Source organism: Lithobates pipiens, unplaced genomic scaffold (genome assembly GCF_037356315.1).
Source record: "Lithobates pipiens isolate NorthernLeopardFrog02 unplaced genomic scaffold, aLitPip1_a1.2 Scaffold_28, whole genome shotgun sequence".
Taxonomy (NCBI): domain Eukaryota; kingdom Metazoa; phylum Chordata; class Amphibia; order Anura; family Ranidae; genus Lithobates; species Lithobates pipiens.
Genome location: NW_027507789.1, coordinates 20,383,552 through 20,398,165, shown reverse-complemented (window position 1 = coordinate 20,398,165; position 14,614 = coordinate 20,383,552). Strand labels below are relative to the sequence as shown.

The 14,614-nt window shown below is 42.9% G+C and overlaps 2 protein-coding genes across 2 annotated transcripts in view; both read left to right on the top strand.

Moving 5' to 3' along the window:
• The window catches only part of NOTUM (notum, palmitoleoyl-protein carboxylesterase), a 78,618-nt gene extending 72,400 nt beyond the window's left edge, over window positions 1–6,218 (top strand). The window contains exon 12 of the mRNA XM_077458860.1: window positions 2,716–6,218. Coding sequence (XP_077314986.1) covers window positions 2,716–3,016 — 301 coding nt within the window. The 3' untranslated portion in view covers window positions 3,017–6,218. The remainder of the gene's footprint in view (window positions 1–2,715) is intronic.
• Window positions 6,219–12,499: 6,281 nt separating this feature from the next.
• On the top strand, window positions 12,500–13,755 carry MYADML2 (myeloid associated differentiation marker like 2). The gene has a single exon (XM_077458447.1). It carries the CDS (start codon window positions 12,605–12,607, stop codon window positions 13,511–13,513), a length of 909 nt encoding a protein of 302 aa, XP_077314573.1. The 5' UTR covers window positions 12,500–12,604; the 3' UTR covers window positions 13,514–13,755.
• Window positions 13,756–14,614: the final 859 nt, after the last annotated feature.

Sequence of the window (14,614 nt, the reverse complement as noted above, 5' to 3'; positions counted from 1 at the left end):
GGTCTGGTCTTTGACCAGCAAAATGGTCCGGTCTGAAAGTGGAAAAAAAGAACTTCTCAAGCAACTCCTAACATTATATTTTAATCTACAGCTTATTGACTGTGAGTTGTAGATTAAAATTAAATTAGAAATAGAATTAAAAAGTGTAGTATAATTCTAAATTTTAAAAAAATTGCAGGCAAGCAAGGCATTGAAGCAACCATTGAGTGGATATAAATCCCTGGATTTTGGTGGAACTCCAGTTGAGAAACCCTGGTCTGTACTATGGAAGTAAAATACATATTCTCCATGTGCTCTAATTATAGTCATGTAGACAGTAGAGACAGATAGTATATCATGGCTGCATATCTTCAAATGTTTTTGCTTGGTGGTTGCAGGGCTTGGCTATCGAAGGATACATAGTTATGTAGGTTAAAAAATACAGATGTCTATAGAGATCTAACTATTTTAAAAAATCAATACAATAAAGTGCAGTGTCTAAAATACAATTACTAAAACAAATTAGTAGTAATAACGTTCATAAACAAATTTTCCCTAAAAGGCATATGTAATAGAACGTGTGACAGTGTAAGGCCCTGCCACGGTGAATAAAAGTGTAGTAAATTGGTGTAAAAAGGACACAAGCAGGGGCGGACTGACCATTGGGCCACTGCCCGAGGGCTCCATGCCACTAGGGGGCCCCATCAGGGTTGCCAGCCTCAGTAAAACCAGGGACAGTATGTAAAAATGTGTTTTTGTTTTTTTTTACATCCGTCTCTGAAATGTCCCTTACCGACGACATTTTGGTCTAAAAATCCTGAGATTATAGCTGCCCCACCTCTCCAGTACCTTCTCAGCCAATAGAAACATGTCTGTGTATACTGTGTGATTGTATATTGTGTGTGTTTGTGTCTACTGTGTGGCCTCATAATCTCTGATTGCCCAGAGACCCCATGAGTTGTCAGTCCCCCCCTGGACACAAGATTCTGGAAGGTGCCGTTTGAACCTCTGGCATGTTTACTGTGAATGGAGACAGCTGTGCTGTTTTCTCCAGATTTGATAGTTCCATATCGGGGCGGCTTGGAGTTTGAAGGTTCTGAAGTGCCTTGGATTGGACGGAACCTTCAATCCTGTGTCCCGGCTTTTCTAGTTGCCTGCAGCCTGTGTGAATGCACAGGCGGTCAGGATCAATATAAGCCAGGCTTGAGCATAGCTCAGGGCAGTTGTTGCTGTGCGAAGGCAGACCCCTGTCAGGAACAACCAGGTCTCCTATCAGAGACTCTATCCTTTTGTGGGGGTACTTTTTGCCCAAGGGAAGGTCAGGTCAGCTTTGCGGGCCTGGGAGGCTGAGAAAACTAAGGAGGCTAGTCAGGGCCGTCTTTAATATTGATTGGACCCAGGGCAAACATTTTCTTGGGGGCCCCCCATGCAATTTCGCTCTCCACCTTCTCTGAGACATACAATAAATAGCAGCTAAACTTAAAATCAGTTTACTGTATCAGATCAGGCAGCGATTGCGATTGGTTGCCAGAGATTACAGCATATCATTACCGCTTACTGACTGGTTGCTAGAGGTTACAGCACACATTAAGGCTCACTGATTAGTTGCTAGAGGTTACAGCACATGATTTATGTTTGTTGATTGGCTGCTAGAGATTACTGTACAGTAATACTGCTCACTGGTTGCTATAGGTTACAGCACATCTTCTCCTCACTGCAGGGAGCATGATATACATATGAATGCCACCATTATTTACATATGAATGCTGCTGGCCTCAGCTATTTACATATGCATGTTGCTGCTATTTACATATGAATGCCGGTTATTTACATGTAAACACAGGGTCTGCAGGTGAGTCATCTGTACACAATAGGGCAGAGCTGGGCAGCATTAGTGGCAGCACTTCACACTGAGATATCAGGACACAGGAAGGGACTAAAACTTCAAGGGAGGAGGGAATTTAAACTGGGATAGTTGGCAAGTATGAGGCAGCTGCTTTGGGCCCCACAACAATTACGGGGACTAGGGCAGCTGCCCCTTTTGCCCTGCCTTAAAGACGGCCCTGAGGCTAGTGAGTCCAGGGGGGCTGGATTAAGTTTGGAAGTCTCTGGCAGAATGAGCAAACCCAGGGAGTCTGGAGAACCCTATTTGGAGACCCATTGTCACTAAGAATGAAAGCGCAGGAGAATCTAAAAAATTGAGTTACCAAAACAGGAATAGGGTGCAGGTCTTCCTATTTGGACGCCTGTTCTTGTGACCTCTATCTTTAAAGAGGATTTCCTTTCTTACCAGAGATCTCCTTGTATTGGCTGTTGTGTCTCCAGACAGAAGTAAGGCCTGGTCCACACCTATGCAGGCTGCAGTTTGCTTATTCCAGATGCATTTTTCAATACACTTTTTTTTTTTTTGATCAATTGAAGTCTATGGAACCAAAAACCAGAAAAAATAAATCCCTGACCCTTTCCATAAAATGCACAGATGTGAACTACATCCATAGGAAACCATGTTAAATGGACCATAGTGTGTTTCTGCAAAACTGAAAACACAATAAAAAAATGCATAGGTGTGAACCAGGCCTAAAGGAACATCTCCTCGATGGGAAACTGACCAGAGTTTTAACAATTTCCTTCTCTATCCAAAACCAAAAGTTGTTGCTTTAGATACTTTCATGTATTATTGGCTTTAGTGGTTTTAAGACCAAATGTAACGTTTGCACTGTATATCTTTATTTTCAGTCACTGGACGGAAGTTCAGGTTCGCGGTACCTCTCTCCCCCGCGCTCTGCACTGCTGGGACCGTAGCCTTCAAGAAAACAACAAGAACAGCAAGACTCCTTTAAAGGGTTGCCCCTACCACTTAATGGACAGCTGCCCCTGGCCACAATGTAACCCCACCTGCCCTTCCATCAGGGACCACTACACGGGTCAAGAATTAAGTGTGGTCCAGTTCCTCATGCACCTCGGTTTTGATGTTCAGAAAATGGCCAGTCAGCAAGGCATGGAGCCAGGCAAGCTGCTGGGAGTGCTGAGCAGCTAGTGACAGGGGGCAAAAAGTCCATTATTCAGGGGGAGGAGGGGAGTTATATTTATAGGAGGGGTTCTTTTAACTCAAACCGTGAAGGAGCAACTTCAAGGGCTGGTAAACCAACATCACAAAAAGCAATGACCAATATCTCAAATGTACGCATAGGTGAACTCTCACAAACTAGCGGGTTTTTTACACAACATAAATGTGTATTTGGAGTTTATCTGTCCTTTTAAGGAAAGTAGAGGATTATAGGGGTGACAATATCTGATCTTCATAGAAAAAACTGATTGTGATAGAAAAATATAAGATTATGTGGACGTTGAGTATTGAGGCAAAGGCTTGCGTTCTTGTAAAAAATAAAATCGGCTTGGGGCCATATCAAAAAAGATTGGCCTGACAAAATGGAGGCCAGTTGCATTGTCAGAGGATGGGAACCAAGCAGACAAAGACCATTAATTCAAAAACTGGTCAGTGCCCTGGTCTTTTTTGAGGACTCTCACTCCTCTAGGAACACTCTTATCAACTATGTGTATGACCTCCTTTAGGCCATGAGGCCCAGTGGCATAGAATATTTGGATATATTTTTAACTCTTAACTCCAACCAATATAAGTTTTGAAATTTAAGTTCATTTAAAATTTTTATTTCGGTCTGTAACTCCATTTCCTGTTCCTGAGATGCCCATAGAGGAAACGAGAAGTGCAGCTGCTAGTAGGACAAAAAAAAGCACAGGCAGCAGTCAAAAACCTTGTGAGATGTTCCTCACTTGCACTACTAAAAATGTTTTTTATTGTCACTACTGGAGACATTTTAATCCCTTTCTGTCCTGACAAGTAAGGGGAAATTTCCCAAACCGGGACACGGCAAGATATTCCCTGATTAACCAGCCCCCTCCCCCCCACCCCCCAACATTTTGCCTGAATTTGGGTTTTATAGGATGGGCTCACTTTTTAAAAGAAAACTCAGCCACTACCTTCCTTGCCTCCATAATCCTCATCAATTACAGTTGACATATTTTCACTGTTCTTATCCTTTCCTAGTGCGCATTTTCTCAATGGATGCGGAATGGCCATGGGGGCTAATGGTGGTCCTGTCTGTTTTTTTTTTTTTGTTTTTTTTTTGTTTTTTTTGCCTGTGTGCCAGTTGGACTGCTGTTGTGCCCCATGGCCGTCCCCCATCCTCATGTTGATGTAATAGGTAAATTTGTACAGAAGGAGGGGAAGCTGTACCTCGCAGTCAAAATATGATTCCAAGTATAAAGCATTATTGCAATTTTAAATGCTGCCAAAGGTGGCTGCTGCAGAGAAATTGATCTAGTATGTATGAAAAAATGTTATACGTCAAGATCATTTCACTTGTGTTTAAAAATACATGCGTTTATAAACGCGTACAGAGTAGATAATCTGCCCCTGCATGCACAGAATTCTTCTTTTTTTTTTTTTGCTAAACTGAACATATTCAAAAGTGAGTTAAATTACAAACCTCTTTGTATGCATTTATAAATGTCCTATAAATGCGTATATTCCCAAGTATGTCATTACCAGTGGGAATGAGGCCAGAAAAAAAAAAGATTTTGCAGCCTACACCAACCAATCAAATTTCTGGCTGCATTCACACCTCAGCGTTTTGAATTGCAGGCAGATTTGCCACTATTCTGCCCACGATTTCAAAGCGGCGAGCTGTGAATGACAAATCACAGAACGCACACTTGAGATGCCATTTATTTGAATGGCACCTAAAATCTCGGTGTGGTTCTGACGTGATTGTCGCACAATAAATTGCGCTGTAATCCCCATTGCGTGAATCGTGTCACCCAAAAAAAAGTTCAGGAGCTACTTTTGGGCGACGTGATTCACGCAATGCAGGTTGCCGTGATTGCAGCGTGATATACCGCCTGACAATCGCGGCAGAACTGGACCATCATTTTAGGTGCCATTCAAATGAATGGCACCTCAAATGTGCGTTCTGCGATTTGTCAGTCACACCTCGCCGCTTTGAAATTGCATGCAGAATCGCTGCAAATCTGTCCGCGCTTCAAAACGCAGAGGTGTGAATGCAGCCTTATGCCGCGTACACACGGGCGGACTGTATGGTGTACTTAGTCCGTCGAAACACATTTCAGCGGACAGTCCGCTCGTGTGTGGGCTTCAGCGGACTTTTTCAGCGTGCAGTCCGGCGTACTAAGAATTTCGGATTTTTCGAAATTCTGTCTGTCATACTTTGGTTTCAGCGGACAATCCGCTCGTCAGTATGCTAGTCGGACGGACTAAGAATGACGCATGCTCAGAAAGGATTTACACGGCGGAAGGGTGCTTTGCTGTGTATTGGACTTCCTATTTCTAGTCCCATCGTACGTGCTGTACACATCATCGCGCAAGCTTTCGTCGGACTGTTTGTGCATCCGTGTGTGGTCAAGTCCGTTCAGTGGAAAGTATGACGGACTGTCCGTCGGATTGTATGACGGACTAAGTACGCCATACAGTCCGCTCGTGTGTACGCGGCATTAGTCTTCCATAAATTGATATAGCCATATTAATGAAAAGTGATACCTAATTGGTTGCATAGGACCACACTGGCTTTTTATTTTTTGAGCCACAGCACACAGGACCCGTTCCCACCAGGTGTGTTGGGAAGCACCGTTTCAAAGCAAGACAAAGGTAAAAAGACTTGTTCGCCATCAGGCCAATTCCCCCCCCCCCCCCCCCCCCAGGGTGCTGCAGTGTGTACTGAGAATATGGCATATAGTACTTTTTTTTTATTTTATTTTTTTTTTTTCAGCGCAATATGGTGTGATGTGATGTGTTCAGTGGCCAATACAATGTAGGCTAGGTTTGCGTTTTTGTGTGACGCAGCAACACATGCAAAATGTTGTATGTTCCTGCAGTGTGCAAAAAGTGCATCTCTTTTGCAGGTGCATGGTCGTGCCATTAATGTTGACTGGCGCTCCGACGCACCTTGCTAAGATGCGTACAAAATCGCATACCAAAAGACATGGTAACAAAGTACCATGTGTTTTGGTGCGGCCCGATCTTTCAAAAAAAGAAAAAAAATGCGGTTCGTTGGTGCAATTTGTATGTGGTAGGCTGCCTATTCAAACGAATGGGCTGCCCTACGCAACGAATGGTAATGTGCGAAAAAAACTCATGTGCACATGAACGTAGCCTTATTGAAATGTCACGTGAGACATTTTAATAAAGTTCTAAAAAAAAAAAAAAGTAACTAAAATGTACAATAGTTCTTGCAGAGCTAAAAGGCACTATTCAGATTGGTGACTTGCCTGCTCATCACAGCGGCCAGGCTTCCTTTGTATTTACTATGGCGAGGGCATTAGGCTCATGTACAGAAAGCCAACGCATGGCGCGCAGCGCATGTACCGTGTACCGTACATGCGCTGCGCGCATGCCGTTGGTTTTGTACATGAGCCCTAATGCCCTCTGCCTTAGTAAATAAAGGCGTGGCGTGTGATGAGCAGGAATTTCCCTTCTGAATAGTGACTTTTAGTCTGCAAGAACTATAGAGGATACATTTTTAGGTACTTTTTTTTTTTTTTGTAAGATATATTTTTTATAAAACTAAGCAAACAAACCTCGTTTGTGGGGGAGCCGTGTTATTTATTGGAGTTTGTAAATCCTATTTATGAATGAGGGCAGGAGAGCTGCCCCGTGTACAGTTGTAAATAGAACCTGCATGTCCTGTATCATGGAAACTATTCCCTCATTAAATAAAAAAAGGAGAACTTTCTATACTGTGTGTCTGTCTACTTTTTTATTTTTTATTTTTTTATTACAAATTGAATTATTAAAGTCCCAAATCTGGTGGAGGGGGGGATTACGGCATGGCGTTGTTTTTTCAGGGGTTGGGCTTGGCCCCTTAGTTCCAGTGAAGGGAACTCTTAAGCCCCATTCTCACTTGTGCGACCTGAAAGTGGCGCGACTTTGAAGTGTCTTGAAGCAATGCCTGTGTAATTTTGAGGTCTATGGACCTCATGTCGCATCAAAGTCAGAGCAAAGTAGTGCAGGGACTACTTTGAAGTCGCACAGATATGAACGGTACTCTTCGGAAATCATGGGGTGTGACTTTTCAGTCCCAAGTTGCAGGACAAGTTGCAGAAGTGTGAATGGTGCCTTAACAAATTGAGGACCGGAAGGATTTGCCCCCTAATGACCGGGGCACTTTTTGCCATACGGCACTGCGTCGCTTTAACTGACAATTGCGCGGAAGTGCAATGCTGCCCCCAAACTTTATGTCCCTTTTATTTTTATTTTTATTTTTTTCCACCACAAATAAAGTTTTCTTTTGGAGGGATATATAGATATAGATATATAGAGATATATATATATATATATATATATATATATATATATATATATATATATATATATATATATATATATATATATATATATATATATATATATATATATATATTAGATATATATTAGATATATATTAGATATATATTAGATATATATTAGATATAGATAGATAGATAGATAGATATATATATATAATATAGAGATATATCTATATCTTTATTTTTAACAAGGATACTAATACAACATTGCATATGAGTACAACTATACAACATCTCTTCTGTTTATCATATTCTTCCTCACAGTGAAATGAATTACTATAACGATGTTGTCTTATCTTTAATCTGCTTTTGGTGGTATTTGATCACCCCCTGCGGGTTTTTTTTGTTTTTTATATTTTTTTTTGCGCGATGAACAAAAAAAGAGCGACAATTTTGGGGAAAAAAAATTTTTTTTTGCTATAATAAATATCCCCCCAATTTTTTTTTTTTTTTGCACAAAAGTTATAGCGTCTACAAAATAAGGGATATATTTATGGCATTTTTTTTATTTATTTAATTTTTTTACTAGTAATGGCGGCGATCTGCGATTTTTTTTTTTTTTTTCTTTTTTTTTTTTTTTTTTTTTTTTTTTAGCAGGACTGCGACATTGCAGCAGACAGATTGGACACTTGACTTTTTTTTTTATTTATTTTTTTGGGGACCATTGACATTTATATAGAAATCAGAGCCAAAAATAGTCTCTGATTACTGTATAAATGTCACTGGCAGAGAAGGGGTTTAGTGTTCCCTAGGGAGGTGTTTAGAACTGTGGGGGGACTGTGGGGGGATGGGACTGACCTGGAGGAGAAGAAAGATCGCTGTTCCTGATCACTAGGAACAGACGATCTCGCTCTATTTCCCTGTCAGAATGGGGATCTGTGTGTGTTTTTACATACAGATCCCCGTTCTGGCTCTCTGTGGAGTGATTGCGGCTACCGGCCATGCGCATCAGCTCTGGCATCGTGCCGTGGGAGCGCACGCCTCCTATCTCTCTTAAAGCAGCCAATGTACACCTGTGGCGATTCGTGCAGCCGTGTCAACTTGCCGCCGTATAATGACAGCGGCTGGTCGACAAGCGATTAAAGTAGTAAACCACTGAAAGAGAACCTGCATAACCATAGCATAATGTCCTAGTATGTGTCTCATACTAGGACATTATGAAATACCTTAAAAACGAAGCCCCCGCAGTGGCGCCCAGTCACCGCTGAGGGGGCAGACATGTTTCTTCTGGCGTGGTGAGTGGCTGTGGGAGCCCTCTGTTCCGGCAAGGAGCTCTAAAGTTCTGGCGCGATACGCCGGACCTCCAGAGCACATGCGCTGCTAACGTCAGTGGCTGCATGCAGGGTGATATCTCCTAAACCGTGCGGGTTTAGGAGATTTTTTCTTTTACTTAGAGGTAAGTCTTATTATAGGCTTACCTGTAGGTAAAAATCACCAAGCGGCCAAGACAACCGCTTTAAGGCATCGGCATTCCAAGACATTTTGGACAATTTCATGCTTCCAACTTTGTGGGAACAGTTTGGGTTGGACAATTTCATGCTTCCAACTTTGTGGGAACAGTTTGGGGATCTCCCCTTCCTGTTCCAACATGACTGCACACAAGGCAAGGTCCATAAAGACATGGATGAGTGAGTTTCGGGTGGAGGAACTTGACTGACCTGCACAGAGTCCTGACCTCAACCCGATAGAACACCTTTGGGGTAAATTAGGGCAGAGACTGCAAACCAGGCCTTCTCGTCCAACATCAGTGCCTGACCGCACAAATGGGCTTCTGGAAGAATCACCAAACATTCCCATAGACACACTCCTAAACCTTGTGGACAGCCTTCCCAGAAGAGTTAGGCCGCGTACACACGCGGGGACTGTTCGCTGAAACTGTCCGCTGAAACCAAGTTTCAGCGGACAGTCCGCTCGTGTGTGGGCTTTCAGCGGACAGTTTCAGCGAACAGTCCGCTGAACAAGGTTTTTCGGAAATTCCGAAAAACTGTCCGCTGAAACCTTGTTTCAGCGGACAGTCCCCGCGTGTGTAGGCTTGTTCGTCAAACAAAGTTGCGCGCATGCTCAGAAAGGATTTTCACGCCGAAAGTTATAATGCAGTGTATAGGACGTCGTATTTTTCGTCCCGTCGTACGTGCCGTTCACGTCATCGCGCACGGTTTCAGCAAACTGTTCATCCGTCGTGTGTGGCCATGTCCGTCCATGCTAATTTTGAGCGGACTGTTTGCCGAAACTGTTTGACGGACAAAGTTGGGCGAACAGTCCCCGCGTGTGTACGCGGCCTTAGAGTTGTTATAGCTGCAAAAAGGGTGGGCCAACTCCATATTGAACCCTACGGGCTAAGTGTAAAGGCAGGTGTCCCAATATTTTTAGTAGTATAGTTTATATGTAAAATTGCTGCTCAAATTGATGATGGTGCTATACAAGTACCTGAAATAAATATTTGACAATGGTACACTCAGGAGCCGGGAGACAAGCACATCTTGTGGGCATGCACACACACAGGAGTGTTGCTCAGAAGTGTTAAAAAAAAAAAAAAAGTTTAATATTGATTACATTTAAAGCCGAATTGCAGGCGCAAACAATTTTGGTCAAAAGAAAATAAGTCCACTTTGTGTGCACTAAATGTCTTTGGAAACCCAGATACTTCCTTGTAAAAGTAGCAGTGACATCACTGTGCAGAGAGCAGAGCTGTGGGAGGGGCCCAGCAGTCTCCACCCACTTAAGACTGCATGCAGAAAACTACAGCAGGGGGCGGAGACCAGGCCGGTCACCCTGCACAAGGAGGGAGAGCGGCAGGGAGCGGTCTTTATCACAGAAACAAAGTTTCACGTACTGCACTGATCTGGAAGAAATACACAAAGCACTCCAAGATTCATAGAAGAATACATGTGATAAATGTATTTAGATGATATTTGATTGGCCTGGAGTTCAGCTTTAAATCCACTACTATTGCTCTGTTTGAATAAAGCCAGCTCTGCTTTGCTAAACATTTATTTAGACTCACCTTTTAATTACCGCAAATGTGATGTGCTGTTCTAATGGGATATGATTTTTTTATTTTTTTGTATCAAATAAATATTTTCTAGAAATATGTATATCTATAAAAGGCGCAGGCCTGCCAGAATCACATCAGCAAAGGGCAAGGGGGTGCCTGCTCTTTTTTTGCTGAAATTAACTATATAGTCACTAAAAGTATGCAAACTAACCACTTCAGCCCCAGAAGATTTTAGCCCCCCGTTAATGACCAGGCCATTTTTTGCGATGCGGTACTGCGTTACTTTAACTGACAATTGCGTGGTGGTGCGACGCTGAACCCAAAAAATGCTATCTTTTGGTGGCATTTGATAACCTCGGCGGTTCTTATTTTTTGCGCTATCAACAAAAAAAAACCCAACATTTTTTGAAAAAAAAAAAAAAAACTATTTTTTTTTTTTACTTTCTGCTTTAAAATCTATCCAGCAAAAAAATAAATAAATAAAAAAATCCCAATGAGCGTTTATTGATTAGTTTTCACAAAAGTTAAAGTTATAGCGTCCACAAACTATGGCATTTTTTTAATGGAATTTTATTTATTTATTAGTGGCGATCATCGATTTTTATCGAGACTGCAACATCGTGGAGGACAAATAGGACACCATTTTTAACACTTTTTGGGACTAGTGACATCATTACAGTTCTAAAAAAAAAAAAAATGCACAGTCGCTGTACTAATGACACTGGCAGGGAAAGGATTAACAGGGGCAATGAAAAGGTTAAGTGTGTCCCTAGGAGGTGGTTTGACTGGCGGAAAACAGAGATCTGTGTTTCTGCTTAGCGGGAACACAAGATCTCCATTTTCCCCTCTGGCAGATTAACAGTCTGCCTTGTTTACATACAGCAGGCAGACTACCTGAGAACGCGTCAATTACACTCGGGTGATCACAGATCCCGGTCCCCTTATCACATGATCAGCTGTCAGCCAATGACAGCTGATCACGTGATGTAAACAGGGGCTCGATAATCCGATCTTTTTTTTTCTTCTCCCGCTAACAGCGGGAGAAGAAAAAAAGCAGATAGGCGGCTTCTGTTTGAATCGACATCGGTCCCGAAGAGGAAGAGCCTCTGTGCCCACCAGTACTGCCTGCCAATGCCAGCAATCAGTGCCCACAGTACATCAGTGCCCACAAATGTCACCTATCAACGTCCACCAGTGGTGCCAGTTCTGCCTAGCAGTGCTGCCTATCAGTGTCACTTACCAGTGTCAATCAGTGCCCATCACTGCCACCCATCAGTGTCACCTATTAGTGCCCTTCAGTGCCCATCAGTACAGCCTATCAATGCCCATCAGCGTACATCAATGAAGGAGGAAAAGTAAGCAAGTGGTTAATGGCAGCCCCATGTATCTAGCAAATGCGTTCACGCTCACGAAAAACGCTTTGTACCAGAGTACCATGCTTATACAATATGAAAAATCGTGCCTGCGCCTTGTTTGCACGTTTCATAGGCTAAGCCCCCGGGTCACACCAGTGCGACTTGTCATGCAATTTGACAGTTCCAAATTGCATGACAAGTCTCACATCACAGCGATTTATGAAGGTCCCTCCACTACTTTTTTTTTTTTTTTCCCCCGATTTCATTGTGAGTTGCATAGACTTCTGTTAAATGAAATCGCAAGCCGCAATGAAATCGGCAGTGAAAATCGCACTAATCTGCGGCTTTGAAGTCGTGCTGAAGTAGTTGCTATTTCGAAGCCGCACTGGTGTGAACCAGGGCATAGGGGAAGCCTCCTGAAAGTTTAAGGAATGTGCAAAAAAAAAATTGTGCATGCTTAGACACAATTTATGGTACGAATGAGCAAATGTAAATTAGTAAATGTGAAATCGTGTGCTAAATCATATGCAATACATACCGAGATGGTCTACTAAAAATAAAAGATAAACATTTCACGTATCAGAGCTACAACAACTATTGGTCTACCCAAAATCAGATGGTCTGAGATCATTATCCAACTTGAGGTATGTGAGAGCTGTGACAGGTGGACCTTTTGGAATGTGCTTGTCTGTAAGGGGAACCATCTCATCCCCTCGAAGGGCCTGTTCTGAACTTCATCCAACACTATAAATACTGCCTCCTATTTATACTCGGAATATGCTGAGAGGATCTCTGCACAGTCATACTGTCATTCTGGAGGTGACCAGCCCAGCCAGAGAAACAGACTGGTAGAGGAGCCCGGAGACCAAGGTCCCCTTCAGTTCTTCACCCAACGATGGACCATTCTGGAGGGGCTTATCTAAATGTCCAGGCCGTGTGGTCCAAAGTCGGGATTGTCCGCATGCTTCAACTATTATTCGGATGTACCACCTTCAGCCTGGTCCTCCACCGAGCCGGGTTCAGCGCAGCCTATGGAACCTTCTGCGTCTTCGTATGGTGCTTCTGTTTTGCGATCACCACCCTCATCGTCATCTGCGACTTCACGAGGCTGCAGTCCTGCCTACGCAACCTCTCCTGGGGGAACTTCACCGCGGCCTTTGCCATGTTGGCTTCTCTCATGACCCTCACGGCCTGCGTCATCTACCCGCTCTACTTCGTCACCCTAAACTGTTTGTCGTCCGACTGCGGCACCAGGAACCACAGACTGGCGGTCAGCATCTGCGCGGGGCTTTTGTTCCTGGTCTACGCCATAGAGGTGTATTTGACTCGTGCCAAGCCCGGCATGCACTGCAGCTACATGGCCACGGCAGCGGGGCTTCTGAAGGTGGTCCAGGCCTTCGTGGCGTGCGTGATCTTCGGAGCTCTGGCTACAGAAAGCCAATACAAGAGGTATGTGGCCACTCAGTGGTGCGTGGCTGTGTACAGTTTTTGCTTTGCAGTGACTGTGGTGGTGATCGTTCTCAACATCACCGGACGGGCGGTGACGCTACGCTGCCCCTTTGAACGCGCCGTGGTGATCTATACGGTGGTTGCGATACTGATGTACCTGAGTGCTTCTGTTATATGGCCGGTGTTCTGCTTCGATTCAAAATACGGGTCGCCAACCAGACCGGCCAAATGTTACTGGGGGCGCTGCCCATGGGACAGCCAACTAGTGGTCACCATCTTCACCCATATCAACCTGGCATTGTACATAGCGGACTTGGTGTACACACAGAGACTGAGATTTGTGGCTCAGCGCTAACGTCTGTTTATTGCGTGTACAGAGGACTTGGGGACCACGGGAGGTACCGATTTAAAAAAAAAAAAGAAAATAATAATTGTGCAATCATTCGTATCTATTAGACTTTGTGACGTGCGTTTATTATTTTTATTTTTTTTTCCCTTTATAGTTTATTACTTTTTGTCTGCATTTATTCTGTTTTTAAAGAATTGACTTGAGAATGTAATTGTATAAATAAAAATTATTTTTTCTATAATTAGCTACCTTATGGTTCGGGGTATAAATTGGGCACAGAAGGGCTATTTTTAGCTGCCTGTTTCCAAAGCTAGCTTTCATTGAACTGTAAGTATAAAATGGAAAAATTTAATTTCTAACCCAGACTATTATTTTAGCCCCCCCCCCATTCATACTGGTGAGACGATTCGTTTCAATCTTGTTTTATTAAAGTTTTCAAATATATATATATATAAAAAAAAAAAAAAAAAAAAAAGCTTACATTTACAATAGACAAATAAGTTCAGTTTATAGAAAGAACAGTTGCATACATTTAAGATACGATGTCTACTTAATGATTACCAAGGGGGATACTTTACCGAAATACATTATATTAAAAAAAAAAAAAAAAAAAAGGAAAAAAAAAATTTTCCTTAACCCTTGTACACACGGTCGGAGATTCCGACAACCAAATCCGTCGGATTTTGTCCGAAACTGTTGTATACACACGGAAGTTGTCGGAAAATCCGATCGTTCAGAACGTGATGACATTATTTCGTTACGACGGGACTACGTTCAGGCTAGTAGCCAATAGCTTTGATGTAGGAATTTGATCTGAGCATGCGTGGCATTTTGTCCGATCGGAATTCTCTACACATGATCGGAGTATGTCCTATCGGAGCATTTTGTCTGAAAATATTTCCAGCAAGTTGGAAAATTTGGTCCGACGGATATTCAGACGGAAACAGTCCGATGCAGACCACACACAGTCAGAATATCCGTCAAAACGCTCCAAACGGACACATTCCGACGGAATCTCCCACCGTGTGTACAAGGGCTAAGTAGGATACAGAAATCCAATAAAAATTGGGTAGTCTTATATTCCACACTTGTGTTCGGGACTTCGGG